Genomic DNA, 16,237 nt, shown 5'->3' on the forward strand with positions numbered 1-16,237 from the left:
CTATCTTAACAAAGAAACCCAAGAATATTTTGGACCCAGTCAGAGACCACACTGCACACCAGAATACTGTCAGAAGAACACACATAGCAGGGATTTTAAAAGTGCTTATTTAAAATAGTCAAGTTGCTCTCCACACCTACAGAAATAGAAACAGCCCAAAGCATTTCACCACTCCAACAGGTGCACTAAATAAGGAGATATCTGCTTGTTTTGTAATCCAGCTAGGATGAGGCCCAGACTGTAAGTCTAGGATATCAGTGAGGAGGTGGGGTTACAGAGGGAGAGGTTGACTTTAATTCCATGAAAGAAACCAGATCATGACAAATAAGAAATATGCTAGAGAAGCATAGGCTCATCCCGCCAGACCGTTTTTCTTCCTTCCATCCAAATCTTAGTCCACTGTTTCCAGGGGCTATGACTCTCGCTAAGGAAGATTTACAGCTTGCGGTGGTGAGGCCATGAACAAACACACAGAACGTATTTCCCCCCAGTGTCTGGACTTAAACAAACTTCGAGGAGGTCATAAAAGTAAATCCATTAGGTAATGCCATGTTCAACAAAGTAGTTCTCAGATGTTTGTGAAGATGTCAGGTATCCTATCTTTGCCCACACTGTACACCAAGTCATCAATCAGGCCCTTATCAAGAAATTGCTGATTCAAGTAGATTCTAACCTGATGCCTTCAAGTTGATTTTGACTTGTGGTAATCCGTGTGTTAAGGGTAGAACTGCTCTAAAGGGTTTTCTTGGCTGTTGTCTTCATAGAAACAATTCACCCAGAATTTCTTCTGTGGAGTTTCTGGGTGAGTTTGAACCATCAGCCTTCAGATTAGTAGCCAAGCATGAAGCATTTGTACCACCCAGAGACTTGTTATGGCACACCAGTGACCCCCGATATAACCATGTCCTCAATCATTTACTACTGTTAAACAATATATAACAAACTCATCTTTCTTCTGAACAACAGCTGGTGGATTTGAACTGCTAACCTTTGGCAGTTAACTCATTGTATCACCAGGGATCCTTAAAGTCTCCTAAAATGGACAAAAATGTACTGGTCCCCAAATACTCCACCAGTGGTCAACAGGGGTCCTAAGAAGGGGAGGTGCATCTTTCTCAAGAAGAGGGAAGTGGAACATTTAAATACAAATACAAACATATTTATTTAAATAAAAAATTAAAAAATATATACTAAGTGTACATTTTCTCTAAATCAGTAATTCTCAAACTTTTTGATGCCAGGACCCCTTTATGCTCTTTAAAAACGATTGAGGACCTCCAAGAGCTCTTGTTTATATGGCTAAATCTATCAGTGGCTACTGTACTTGAAAATTTTAAATAAAATTAAAAAAAGGTTGATGTTCAACCATTTCACAAGGTATCATATGCTGAAAAACCACGAGTATTGAAAGAAGAAGTCCAAACTGCACTGAAGGCTTTGGTGAAAACAAGCCTCCATGAACTGATGGAATGAAAATTGAAATCATTCAACAAATTGATACAGCACTGGAGATGCTCACTTATTTATCTAAGCCAAGAAATTTGTAAGTTACCTGGCTAAACAACTGGAAGAGATCCATATTTATGTCCATTCTAAAGACAGGTGACATAATGGAATGGGGAAATCATTGAACAATATCATTACTATAACATGCAAATAAAATTTTGCTGAAGATAGTTTAAAAATAGTTGCAACAGTCCATGAACAGGGAATTGTCAGAAATTCAAGCTTGTTCAGAAGAGGCTGTGAAAGGACGTATATCATTGCTGATGTCAGATGGATTTTGGCTGAAAACAGAGAATTTCAGAAAGATGTTAACTTTATTGACTATCAAGGCTTTCGACTGTGTGGATAATATAAATAATGGATAACATTGTGAAGAATGGGTATTCCAGAACACTTAATTGTGCTCATGTAGAACCTGTACATAGACCAAGAGGCATTCATTTGAGCAGCACAAGGGGACATTAAGTGGTTTAAAATCAGGAAAGGTGGGTGCCAGGGTTGTATTGTTTCACCATACTTGTTCAATCTGTATGCTGAGCAAATAAGCCAAGACACTGGATTATATGAAGAATGTGAAATCAGGATTGGAGGAAGACTCATTAACAACCTGTGATTTGCAGATAATATAACCTTGCTTGAAGGAAATGAAGTGAATTTAAAACACTTATTGATGAAGATCAAAGCAGTATGCATTGGATCTCAATGTGAAGAAAACAAAATCCTCTCACTGGACTAATAAATAGCATGATAAATGAAGAAAAGATTTTAAGTTGCTAAGGACTTCATTTGGTTTGGATCCACAATCAATGCTCATGGAAACAGCAGCCAAGAAATCAACAGATGTATTGCATTAGGCAAATCTGCTGCAAAAAACCTTTTAAAGAGTTAGAGCAAAGATATCAAGACTAAGATGTGCCTGACCCAAGCCATGGTATTTTCAATTTGCCTCATATTCATGTGAAAGTTGGGCAATTATTAAGGAAGACTGTAGAAGAGTAGATGTATTTGAATTATGGTGTTGGAGATGAATACTAAAAGTACCATGGACTACCAGAATAACAAACAAATCTTCGTGGAAAAAAATACAGTTAGAATGCTTCATGGAAGCTAGGATGGCAAAACTTCATCTCTCATACTTGAGACACGTTATCAGGAGGGACCAGTCCCTGGAGAAGGACATCATGCTTGGTAAAGTGAAGGGTCAGTGAAAAAGATGAAGACCTTCAACAAGATCGATTGGCACATTGGCAGCAGCAATGAACTCAAACGTAGCAACAATCGTGATGATGGCACAGGACCAGGAAGTATTTTGTTCTGTTGTGCATGGCATCTCTATAAGTTGGAACCAACTCAAGAGTACCTAATAACAACAACAATAAATAACAATAGTTGCAGCAACAACAGTTTATTAATGCATAGAAAGTAACAGTGATAAGGAGGCCTGGTGTGGTGCTGCGGGTTAATGCACTGGGCTGCAAAGTTGGTTTGAACAGCAAGGTCGGTGGTTCAAGTTCACCAGGAGCTCTTTGGAAACCTTAAACAGGGTCGCTATGAGTTGGAACAAACTCGATGACACTTAACAACAACAACAACAACAACAATAAGGATTCCTGGTGGTGTAGTGGATAAGTGGCCGGCTGTTAACCGAGAGTTTGGTTCAAACCCCGCTAGTATCTCTGAGGGAGAACGTTATGGCATTCTGTTTCCAGAAAGATTGACAGCAGTGTAGTAATATAAATATTATAATTTTATAAAAGTAGCTATAATTCCCCTAACAAGAAACACAAGAAGGACATTGTTTTACATTGCAAATCTCTTTATTGTCTGGCTTAATAGAAGACAGCTGGATTCTCAAATCTATCTGCTCCTGCATGTAGTTTCTGGAAACTTTGTGAGATACTAGGAGTGAAATGGACAAATATTGCCTTGGTATTATTATGAGATGAGTTTTGACCTCACAGATATCCTGAAAGGTGTAGGGAACCTCCAGACTTTCATAATAACTGCTCTAGATCAATATGCCAGCTAAAATAAATAAAAGCATTTATTTAATCATATGGCTTGCCTTCTTAGTATGTGTGGAGGCAGAATTATAAGGCTGTCCCTGAGTTTCCTGCCCCCTGGTTTATACACCCCTGTATAATTTGTTGTTATGTGCCGTTGAGTCATTTCTGACTCATAGCAACCCTGTAGAGGGTGTCTGAGGAGTGGCTGAGGGTTTGAACCGCCAACCTTGCAGTTAGCAGTCCAGTACATATCTGACAGTGCCATACCAGGACTTCCTGTGTAATTTAGGGGACCTGTAAATATGATGGGACAGTTACTATCATGATTGTTGTTAAGTGCTGTGGAGTTGGTGCCCACTCATAGTGGTCCTGTAAAGGGTTTCCAAGGAGCAGTTGGTGGATGTGAACTGCTGATGTTGTGCTTTGACGTCTAGTGCTGATCCTACAGTACCACACCAGGAGTCCTACCATGATTAGGTTATGCATATAACATAACTGGTTTTAAGAATGGAAGACTATCCTGGTGAACATCTAGGTCAATTGTCATAACACTGTCCTGAAAAGCGTGGCTATTGAAGATACAACTATTATTAGCCTGTTCCTGTATGGTCCAAAGAAGAGTGAAAAAAACACCACCACCAAAGTCTCAAGGAAACAATTAGTCCAAAGAACTGATAAACCACATGAATCACATGACCCACAGTCTCCACTAACCTGAGATCGGAGCTACATGGTGCCTGTTCACCATTACTGACAACTCTGATTGGGATCACAAATAGAAGGTCCTGGACTGTGTGGGAGAAAAAGGTAGAACAAAATTCAGAATCACAAAAAAGACCAGACTTATTGGTCTGGTAGAGGCTGGTGAAGCTCCTGAAACTGTGGCCCTTTGACACATTCAAACCTGCAATTGAACCTACTCTCAGAGATCACCTTTCAGCCACACAACAGTCCTCTCAAGTGAATAGTAACACCCAGGAGAAGCATGGTTCTTAGAACCATCAACCATACAAGATCAAAAGGAAAACATTTGATCACAAATGAAGTTCAGAATGCCAGAAGGGGCAGAGAAGATGGGTACATGGAAATGGGGAACGCAGGAAGGAAGTGAAAAGAATGCTGTTACGCTGAGGGGATTGCAACGAATGTCACAAAACAAACTGAAACCGTTGAATAGGAAACTTATTTGCTTTATAAACTTTCACCCAAACTACAATCAAAAGTTAAAAGCAAAAACAAGAACACAACCCCAAACAAACAAACTGGGTACACCTGACTTCCTCTAGGAGACAGAAGAATTTCGATGACCAAAAAACAAAGCAAAACAAAAACAAACTAAACCCACTGCAGAGGATTCGATTCAACTCATACGTACCCTATAGGACAATGTAGAAATGCCCCAGAGGATTTCCAAAGCTATAAATCTTTATGGAAGCAAACTGCCACATTTTTCTCCCATAAAGTGGCTGGTGGGTTGGAACTGCTGGTCTTTTGATTATAAGCCAAATGCCTTAATCACACAGTACAACCAGGGATCCCAAACCCAATGACACTGAGTTGACACCCTATTGGTCAGAGTAACGTTGTTCCACTGGCTTTCCAACACTAAAACCTCTACCGAAGCACACAGCCGTATTTTAAACTTTTAGTTATAAACTGGTTTAACATGTTTAGTTATCAGTGGAGTGTTTTAACCACTGCCCTACCATAATGCTTTCTTGTAGGGGTTGTGCCATGGAGTCAGTTCTGATTCATGGGGTTGCTGAGGCTGTTAAGTCTTTACAGGAGAAAAAAGCCTTATATTCTCCCACGGAACAGCTGGTAGTTTTGAACTGATCTTGAGGTTAGCAGCCCGACTCATAACCACCACACTACTAGAGTTCCTTAACCCTGCCCTGCCTCCCCCAACTTAGCTTCTGATAAAGTTATCAGAAGTGAGTTTTTCTAGGTGGCTTTAATGATGCTGTTGTTAGCTGCTGTTGAATTGTACCCTGGCTCATGGAAACTCCATGTGTGTGTGTGTGTCAAAGCAGAACTATGCTCCATAGGCTTTTGCATGGCTGAGTTTTCACTAATAGATCACTAGGTCATTCTACCTATTCCAGAAGCTCCACTAAAACCTATTCAGCATCATAGCAACAAGTTAGTTTCCACGGTGGCTGAGCATGCTGTTCATTGGCTCAGAATGGAACCTGGGTCCTAAATTCTACCAATGAACCATCAGTGTCCCCCAACGCTTTAAAGTTGTTACATTGTTAAGTGCTGTTGAGTTGGTTCTGACTCACAGCAACCCTGTGTAGGGTTTCCAAGCAGCAGCTGTTGAGTTTGAATCTCTGACCTTGTTGTTAAAGTCGACGTTGTGGTCCAGTGCCTTATCCCTCAGTGTCATACCAGGACTCTATGGAAGGCTCTAAGAAAAGATGCTTCCTTATCAAGCAAGTTTGTTCTTTAGACTTCCAGAGCCAACGGTCCACAAGTCTCCTGTATAAAGTGTATACTTTCTGCATCAATGGTAACGTCCCTGTAGAGCTTTTGTCACCCGAGTTTGTGGTCCCCTGATACTACAGGAACTCTGACATTTCATCATAGTATAGATATATCCCTTTGTTTGACCTTTGGTGATGCCAAATTTCCCAGGCAAGCTTTGACTCTCTACTTGTGGAGTGGGCAGGAAACCTTACCAGTCCATAACTCCTTGGCTAGTGTGCACACTCTTTGGTTTCTCCAAAAAGGAATGTACCCGAATCTACACTCAGTGTAAGGAGCTCTGGTAGCATACAAGTCGGGTGCTAATCTCATGGTCAGCAGTTCGAAACTACTTGCAGTTCTGCAGGAGAAAGATGAGGCTTTCTTCTCCCGCAAAGATTTACAGCCTAGAAAACCCTGTAACAGGGTCGCTATGAGGTTGGAACCGACTCCTCGGCACATCACCACCACTACTACCACCATACTCAAGGGATTCTTGATGCTACATAACTATTCAGGTAGGGTTATCCCAGGCCTATGAAAGCACCGGATGTTGGGCATGGAGCTCTGCCCAGAGAAAGCCACAGCCTATGGAAAATGAATCTATGTAGATGGACTTCAGTTTGCCTATGTGAGGCCCGTTTCAGTTCCCTTTTCTGAGGAAACTTTCAGATAGATACAATTCACAAAATTCACCGGAGAGGATAGGAGTTTGACCGAGCCTTGAAACTGGCATAGCTTCACTGAGCACAGGTCACTAAAGTTGACTTCAGAGAGTGAAAATGCCTCCAACTTTCCTCTCATCCCCTAAATCTTTCTTGGCCTATAAGGCGGTTACCCGGAAAGCAGGTGGCTGACGTTAGGTAGATTCCTGGTATGGCGCTGTTGGATCAGCACTGGATTGTGAACCACAAGGTTGGCAGTTCAAACCCACCAGTAGCTCCTCGGAAACCCTATGTTGTTGTTGTTAAGTGCCGTCGAGTCGTTTCCGACCCATAGCGACCCTGTACAGGGTTTCCGAGGGTGTAAATCCTTACGGGAGTAGAAAGCCTCATCTTTCTCCCGCGGAGCGGCTGGTAGTTTCGAACCGCTGACCTTAAGGTTCGCAGCCCGATTCGTAACCACTACGCTACCAGAGCTCCTATACAGACTGGCTATAAGTAGGAACTGACTTAATCGCACTTAACAACAACGTTAGGTAGTTTGTAATATATTCGTGCTGCTCAGTTAAAAGGGTGTGGGGACTGTCCCATTTCACTCCCCTAGAGGCTTTAAGGCCTGGGGTTTTGTGACGGAGACCTGGGTAATTAGAACTAGCCTACGAAGGGTGTCAGGCCGCGCCGAGGTGGGCGGCCCGGCGGGACCAGGGCGGAGCGGGCGCCGCTGCGCTGACAGCCGCGGCAGAAAGGGGGCGGCCTCGCCCATTTCCTCCGCTCGGCTCGCCAGGGTCGGAGGAATTCACATCCGCGAGCTGGTGTCGGCCACTGCGGCTCCCGGTCCGTGTCGGGCTGTGGCGAGGCGGCTCCGGCAAGCCTGCGGCGGCCGCGACCCCTCCAGCGCTCCGGAGCCCACGGCACGGTTCGCGTTTCGGCTGCAGCTCTCGCATTCCTGCCCGCATGGACGCGGCGCTGAAGCGGAGTCGCTCCGAGGAACCAGCCGAGTTCCCGCCGCCGGCCGGGGACGCAGAGGAGGAGGACGTGGAAGGGATGGAGCAGGGACTGGAAGAGGAAGAGGAGGTGGACCCTCGGATCCAGGTAGGGCGCGAGAGAAGAACCCTGGTCCGTGTTTCGCAAAGGCCCCCGCGAAGGTCGGCGTCTACACCTAATCCCGTTCCGCAGCCTCAGGGGTTGGCGGCCACGTAGGTCCGTCCAGGTCGTGACCAGAGGGTCTGAAAAACCAGTTTCACAGTCTTCCAGTGCGGGAGGACCGCAGTGCTTTTTGGATGCGGCCTGACTATATTGCTGGGCCCCCGGCGAGATTTGGGGTTCGCAACAGCGTAACAGAGGCTCGGGCGGATGCATAACAAAGGGAAAAAGGGGGCGGGGGCGCCATACTCATTTCGGGGTACGCTCGGAAAGGCTGGCTGCGACGAGACCATTGCACAGCTTCCGGGCTCTGGAAGGTGGGGTTGCCGGGCCCGCATGGGAGCTGGCCACCGGATACCTTGGGCGACCCGTGAACCTGACCGGGTGGGCGTTGCCTCCCCTGCAGCGTGGACTGGCACAGGTGGCCTGGGGCTGAAGCCCCCACCTGACCGAGGTGCCCAGCCTGAGCCACCTTCGTCTTTCTTTGATTCATTGTCAGCAAACTTATGGGTTTATTGTGTCCCCTGATTCAAACCTCCTTTTGTCTTGAAATGGGTTAAACCCCTGCTTTTCCTTATTGTGGGGTCTGGTGTGAACTGAAATCGGGGACAACTGATGAGCACAGCTGACGCGTGGACGCGTCGAGGGGATTGGCCTGGTCTTCTCTGCCTCCATTTCCTAGAGGGATGATTAAAAAACAATTTTCAAGCCGAGATCAATGTATGACAGCTTAACCTCTTCACCCCCTAAGCAAAACCACAGCAAATCTCATTCCCGAGATCCGTTTTTCTATCCTTTCCATAAATCTTTTTTTTTTTTTTTTTTAATATATTGCTTTTAAGCATGCTCTGCAATCTCTGGGGCCCTAATTGGTTTTTCTGTGCACAGATCAATTAAAACCTCATTTAACTCAGTGGTTGGGGTTTAAATGAATTGTTTTGGCAGATTAGCAAGATAAAGATCAGGTGGGAAATCTTTGCATTAGGAATGATTCTATTAATTAAAACCATTTGGGTTAAGTCATATGTTCTTGCTAGAGAATTCTGTCAGTAAGATCCTTTGTTTGCAGAGTTAAGATGAGTTAACTTCAAACTGGGTACTTTTTACACATGTTGGTTATAAATGTTTAAAACATTGGCATTAAAGCTAGAAAGAAAAAAACTAGATAGGTTGAATAATGGGCAATTTAAAAAAACCAAATATTTTCATTTCTATATAGAAAAACAATCACTGATGAGTTAATGACAGAAGTTTATCCTTGATTTAAACCATTTTCACTAGGTTTATACTTTTGGCAGAGGCAGATTTATTTTTTCTGCAAAGTTTTCTACAGCAGAAGTTATGGTTTTAATTGAGTAGCTAAACCCTTTCTAATATAGGTGGGTTTGGCTGGATGCACATACTTGTAATAAACAGTTGAGCTTATAAAAAAAAAAAGACAAATAATTCTTAGGTCTGCAAGGCATTTTTTAGGAGACAGAAGTCAAGATAAAGACTTCAGAAATACTGCCATTCATTTACATCTCCAGCTGAAGCTCATCTGTTTTGAAAATTAGAACCAACTTTTCTCTCTGTCTTCAAATTGGGTTAGGGTAGTCCCTTGTTTAGGTTATGTGCTGATTTATGTTGGAAACAAAGACTAAATCCCTCAAATTTTTTTTCTCTTTTTTTGTCACTAGGGAGAACTGGAGAAGCTAAATCAGTCCACGGATGATATCAACAGACGGGAGACTGAACTTGAGGTATGGAAAACTGGATCCCTCCTCTAAAAGCGATGGTCGTCACACTAACCCCTGGCCGTTTGCTTTTGTTTTAAGAGTTGAAGGGTTATTGCTGAAAGCTCATCTTTGGGAGTTGTTGAGCAACAGCCCGGTATCTGACAAGAAAAATACACTACTGAGCCCCATCTGTGGGCCCAAGGCATGTGGATTCAATTTCACATGTTGTTTTTCATTATGGAAGCTCCATGGGGTCAAACTAAGAGCTGTGTGGTGCTTAAGACCCAATTTTAATGTGGCTGTGGAAAAGCTGAAAGGTCTGAGGGGAAAGTTAGCTGACCTCTTAGTAATGAATGAGCTTACAAAATCTCTTAAATATTTTAGGGTGGTTCCTTCTATTTGTACTTGGAACTGTTTGGTGTTTCCTCAAATTTATCCTTTAAAAAAAAAAAAAATTTTTTTTTTCTTGTCCTAGTAACTCCTTCTCTCTTTCCTTCTACTTTCCAACACATTTTTTAAATTGTTCATTTGCATGTAGAACATAATTATTCTAATGGTTAAAAAAAAAAGTTGTTTGGACTGGAAGGACCTTCTTGCTGGGAAAAATCTTGGGAGGTGAGCTTGATTTGAATTTCATGAGCATTTTCCAACCTGAGTGTAAATAGATTAGCTTTCTTCACTGCTCCCAATTAGTCCTCACCCCTATTTAGTAGTTGTTTGTTTTACCATCCCTCAGCAAATTTGAAACCTGTGAGAGCTAGACCTTGACCGGAATGTCTTGTTTTACTGAGTCTTGAACATTTTCTGCCTTTGACGGGGTGCGATCCTGCTACTTATATAGACTTTTTTTGTTTTTTTGGTAGACTTTTGCGTTTTCCTTCTCTGACAGGCTTCCACCTTGCCCACGCACAGGTGTTGGCAGGTTTTAGTATATACCTGAAAGCCGGTAAATACACCTGAAAGCCGGTAAATGACTTACACAGGGTTGTAGGAATGCAGGGGATTATTGTGAAGACCTGTTTATATAGCTGGGGAAATGGCAAGAAAGGTCAACAAGAAGGGATGATAACATAACCAGACCCTGTAAGTACCAAATTTGGATGAAACCAGGACTGCAAAGGCTTTCCATGAAACTGGCTGCCTTTCCCCAAAATGAAGCGAAATCTTCGTGCTTGTTTACATTTTTTACCACTCTCAATGAATTCAGTCTCTGTGATTGTTGGTTAACTGAAACTTCTCTGAAGTTCAGATTTCTAATATGTTAAATAAACAACAAAAACACCCCATGCCATTTCTATAGAGCTTCAGTGTACAAAGTGATTTGGCAAGATTGATTTCATTTCATCCTGTTCCAACAGTCTTGAGCTGGCTGTCTAATATGGTAGCCACTTTCTACATCTTTTAACCTATAATTGAAAGATTAACATTCAGGTCCTCAGTCACAAAGACCACATTACAGGAACTCAGTAGTCATTGTATTGGACAGAGTAGGGAATACTTCTTACATTATAGAAAAATGATGCTAACTTGGTCAAGTGGGGAAGACAGAGCCTACCTCTTTTCCCAGGGAGGCTCCGTGACTCACAGTTTAATAAGGGGCAGAGTTGCTACACCTATCCTAAACCCATGCATTTTCCAGCTATCCTTTAGCTTTTATATCCTACCGTCCCAAATAAATAGGAGAAAACCAAAACGCAAATCCATTGCTGTCAAGCCAATTGTGATTTATGGCAGCCCCATGTATGTCAGAGTAAGACTGTGCTCCATAAGGTTTTCAATAGCTGGTTTTTCCAGAATCAGCTCCCTAGATTTTTCTTCTAAGGCCTCTGTAGGTAGACTTGAACTTCCAGCCATTTGGTTAGTAGCCAGGCATGTAGCCGTTTGTGCCTCCCAGGAACTCTCCTCTAATGAATAGACAAGTTGGGACTCTTTGTTTTTTGTCTTTGCAAAGGATGGATTTATTTATTCAGCAAATATTTGTATGACTGCTCTGTGCTGAGCACTGTTCTGGGTAATAAATAAGGCAGCCTTCATTCTGAGGGTACAGTTGGTTCATCACATACATTCTTTTTAGCTCTGATTTCCGAATCTTGTTCCTAAATTCACTTAAATATTTGTTTGTCACAGGAAGCCAGCTGGGCAGGTGTTTCCTGCCGTGCTCGGAAGAGTATTTGGCAGCAGTATGTGAGGCAAGGAGGTGAGGGCTGGGCTGGGTTGCTGGCTGGTTTTTCATAGTGTTGTTATAACCAAGACTGATGGAACACAGCACTGCTCAATAGAAATTAAAAACTCCTTCTCATCCACATTAAAAAGTAAAAAGAAACCAGTGAAATTAAGTTTGATACATCTTACTTGGCCCAGGATATCTAAGATAGTATAATTTTAACAAGGAAGCAGTATAAAAATTTGCTCAGGAGATCTTTTTAGTTTTTGTTTCATGGTACTAAGTCTCCAAAATCTCATGTGTATTTTATACTTTGGGCACAGCTCAGTTTGGACTGCCACATTTCAAGGGCTTAAAAGCCACATGAGGCAGGTGGCAACACAGGTCTCTGGACACCTGTCACACCTCCCTGTCCAGATCCTGGAGGAGAAGATGGGGTGTGTGGTGTGTGTGTGTGTGTGTGTGTGTGTCTGCCTGCCTGTCTGCCTGTGTCTGTTGGGGGACTCTGTTCTTTCAGTCAAGCACTGGCATCACCTTTGTGCCAGGTACTCTGTTGGTCCTTGGGGATACATGGGGGAACAAGACAAGCAAAGGTCTTGCCTTCAAGGAGTTTATGTTTTAGTGGGTGTTTCAGCTACCTGATGCTGTAACACAAACATTATAAGTGGCTGACTTTAAAAAGCAGACATTTGTTTGTTTCCTGGTTCAGGAGTTTTAGAAGTCCAAATTCAGGCCATGGCTGTAGAGCAGGGGTGGGGAATGTCCGGCTGGCAAAATACTTTAATCTGGCTCTGCCAAGACAACTGCAGTTCCAGCCATTACATTTGTTGTTGTTAGTTCTGTTGAGTTGGTTCTGACTCACAGAGACCCTGTAAAGGGTGAATTAATGAAAGGTTGGACCAAATATAGCAGGCTAATTTTAAGTTGATAATTTTGTATGACCCGTCTATGATGATATAAATTTTGACAAAAAATGTTCCCCACCCCTGCTCTAGGAATAGGTTCTTCCTTGTTTACTTCAACTGTTCGTAGCTGCCATCAATCCTTATCATTCCTGTGTTTGTAGATACATCTGTCTCTATCCAAGGTCTTTCTCTTCTCCCTGTGTGTGTCTGTCTCCCCATTGTTGTTGTTAGGGGCTGCCAAGTTGATTCCTACTCGTAGTAACCCCATGTGACAGGGTAAGTTTTGCCTCATAGGGTGTGCTAGGCTTTAACCTTTATGGGAGAAGATCACCAAGTCTTTTCTCCTGAGGAGCTGTTGGGTGAGTATGAACTGCCAACCTTTTGGTTACCTGGGTGGGGATCTTGCTGTCCATGAATTCCTTCTTCTTTGCTTTTTGATTATGATCTGGAATGTTCAGCATTCTCTCCTGACTTTGTCCTATTCTGATTAAGCTGAATAGGTGACCAGGTTTATGTCAACTCTGATAGTGTAGTGGTTACGAATCAGGCTGCTAATCTTAAGGTTCAAAACTACCAGCTGTTCTTTGGGAGAAAGATGAGGCTTTCTGCTCCTGTAAAGATTTACAGCCTCGGAAACCCTGTGCAGGGTCTCTTTGAGTCGGCACTGACTCCACAGTACTTAACAACAACAATCCAGTCCCAGAACATGGTGGTGTCGTTTGGGCAGCCACAGGCCAGGAATTCTCTTCTCCCACCCTGGTGCTTGTTTCAGCTGTATAAAGCTGAGAGGACCAAAAGGCTCGGGATGCCAGGCATCGGCTATGACATTTGTTGGATAGCTACATCTTCCTGCATCCTCATCTCTGCATCTAGCCTTGTTTGCACAGTGCATTGGCCCCTTTGCTCCTGATTGATATGGAAGAGAGCCAGCCTTTTCAAGCTTTTCAAGGGAAGAATAACCTTTTAACCAGAGGGCCCTTGCGTGTAAGCTTGATGTTTTAAATTAAGAAAAGAAATGTTATTTTCCTAGAGAGACATTGATTAATGTGGTGCCTTAGGATAAACATTAGTGTGGCACCATAGGATCAACACTGGACTGCTAACTACAAAGTTGGCAGGTGAAAACCACCTGCTCGTTGGAAACCCCATACTAGGTCACTACGAGTGGGAACCAACTCCATGACACATAACAACAACAACAATTATTAATTCACTAAGTGTTTATTGAATACTTCCTGTGTGCCAAGGACAGATTTAGGTGGTGAGGATAGAGCATTGAACAGAATGGACATAAATTCCTGCTCTCCTGAGGCTTGTTTGTCATGAAGGAGGAAATGTCGTGAACTAGGTAAATGAATAAAGCACACTGAGGGAGAGAAAGGATTACAGATACTTCGGGTGGGGGGTATCTTTAAGTTTTTGTTAAGAGTGATGGAAAAGTTGGGGAATACTTAATGGTGATGGCTGAATGACATCTGAACTATACATGTGATGATTGTAGAAATGGAAAATGTTTTGTTACCTGTATATTTACCACAATTAAAATCTTAAAAATGAGGGAAAAAATATGTTGTAAGGTGTATCATATCTGTGAAGGAGATAAACAAAGCAGGAAGGGTCTAAACCCCCAAATGGACTGCCATCTGGAGGGTTTCCAAGGCTGCAAATCTTTGTGGAAGCTGACTGCCATACATTTTTGAACTGCTGACCTGTGGGTTAACAGCCAGATGTTTAACCCAGTGTGCCACCAAGACTCCTTAGGAAGGGTCTGTTGTTGTTATGTGCCGTGGAGTCCGTTCCGACTCATAGCGACCCTGCACAGGGTTTCCGAGGCTGTTAATCTTTACGGGAGCAGAACGCCTCATCTTTCTCCCGCGGAACCGCTGGTAGTTTCGAACTGCTGACCTTATGGTTCGCAGCCTGATTCGTAACCACTACGCTACCAGAGCTCCTTGTAGGAAGGGTCTAGGTAGGTGGTTATTTTTGAGTGGAGTGAGGGAACACAGTGTTAAATTGAGGGAGCTTCGATAAACTTGTGGAAAAATTCTGTTATCTTTGATTCTAGTGTCCCACAAACTTTTCGAAGCCCTTTGTGTGGTGGTCAGAAGAGATCTTCCAGAATGGAAGATATGGAAAAAGATATTGGAAGAAAGTGAGCCAGTGAGCCCCTGACTCTGGGGCGTCAGGCAGCATCCCAGCCAGAGGGAACAGCCAGTGCTGAGGGGAAGTATGGCCTGCCTGTCTGAGACCCAGCAAGGGGGTGGGGTGTGTGTATGTGTGTGTGTGTGTACGTGCACGTGGGCACTCGCTCATGGTGGGGAGTGGGGACAGTGAGCAGTGGATAGAGGAAAAGAAGAGTCTAGAAGAGAAATAATGCATTCAAAAGTGCAACAAACCAGACAGGTGAGGTAATAAAAGCAAATATGCTGATGTAAATTTAAGAAGCATATTATATAGAAATGCCTTTTCTCAAACGTTTGTTAAAACAGATGGAGCACAGAATTTTGAATCTCACTGTAATTAAGATTTGCAGTGTTCTATACAAGGTTATAAGGAGCTCTGGTAGTGTAGTGATTACAAATTGGGCTGCGAACCTTAAGGTCAGCAGTTCGAAACTACCAGCTGTTCTGTGGGAGAAAGATGAGGCTTTCTGCTCCTGTAAAGATTTACAGCCTCGGAAACCCTGTACAGGGTCGCTATGAGTGGGAACCGACTCCATGGCACATAACCACCACCACACAAGGTTATACATTTATTTATTTTTAACCACTAAGGAGTCTTGGGGAGTCACGTTGTGGTGCTGTAGGATAAGCACTGGACCACAAGGTGGGTTTGAGCCACAAGGTCAGCGGTTCAAACTCACTGAGTTGGACTTGATTCGATGGCACTTAACAACCATATCAAGGAGTCTTGACGTGGTCCTATAGGATAAGCACTGGATTGCTGACAGCAAAGTTGGCACTTCAAACTCCCCAGCAGTTCCTTGGAAACCCTATACAAGGTCTCTTTGAGTCAGAAGTGACTCAGTGGCACTTAGCAACAACAAAATGTTCTCATTATTTCTGTTTTCTCCCAAGGCATCTTTTCAAGGGCTGTGAATGGTCAAAGGGAGATGGAAGAGAGAGGGCAAAACCAGGCCTGGTTACCCACTTACAGTTCATGTGGGTAATCAAAAGCTGACTTTTCCAGAGTACTCTTCCCCAGGAAGGCAAAGGCAGTTCATTGCAAATGTTCCTACTCTCTCCTTCCCTGCTTGGGTGGGGATGGTTTGAAAAATTGATTCTGAACATCTGTGTTCCCCAAAGTTGTACAAGGTCTGCCCTCAGAATCTTTCCTTTCCTTCAGAAAGCTATAGAAATTTTCCCTTATGAAAAAGGATTTTTTGACCTTAGAAACTCTGGGGGTGAATTGGAAGCAACCTGACCTGTCTATAATGAATTATTAGTATAAGTCAGGGGAGGAGGAAAATTCCTTTCCAAAATGACAGTGTAGTCATATCTTGGCATCGTCTCCTTCCAGCCCTTTGTTTGCTGGGAGAAGGATCCTGAAAGACTTCTTCAATTGTGTTTTGAAGAGAATCCTAAGGAATGCTTGAAAGAATAAATGGATTAGGGGCAGTGGAGAGTAACAATTCCTTAAAGCTAGCACCAAATGTAGGGCCTGGGTG

The 16,237-nt window shown here is 43.2% G+C and overlaps 1 protein-coding gene across 1 annotated transcript in view; it reads left to right on the forward strand.

The window, feature by feature from the left end:
- The first annotated feature begins 7,412 nt into the window (after positions 1 to 7,412).
- SH3BP5 (SH3-domain binding protein 5 (BTK-associated)) overlaps positions 7,413 to 16,237 on the forward strand; it is an 86,775-nt gene continuing 77,950 nt past the window's right edge. The window contains exons 1-2 of the mRNA XM_006840018.1: positions 7,413 to 7,732; positions 9,463 to 9,525. Of these exons, the coding sequence (XP_006840081.1) occupies positions 7,595 to 7,732; positions 9,463 to 9,525 (201 nt within the window). The 5' untranslated portion in view covers positions 7,413 to 7,594. The remainder of the gene's footprint in view (positions 7,733 to 9,462; positions 9,526 to 16,237) is intronic.

Source organism: Chrysochloris asiatica, unplaced genomic scaffold (genome assembly GCF_000296735.1).
Source record: "Chrysochloris asiatica unplaced genomic scaffold, ChrAsi1.0 scaffold00028, whole genome shotgun sequence".
NCBI classification, from domain to species: domain Eukaryota; kingdom Metazoa; phylum Chordata; class Mammalia; order Afrosoricida; family Chrysochloridae; genus Chrysochloris; species Chrysochloris asiatica.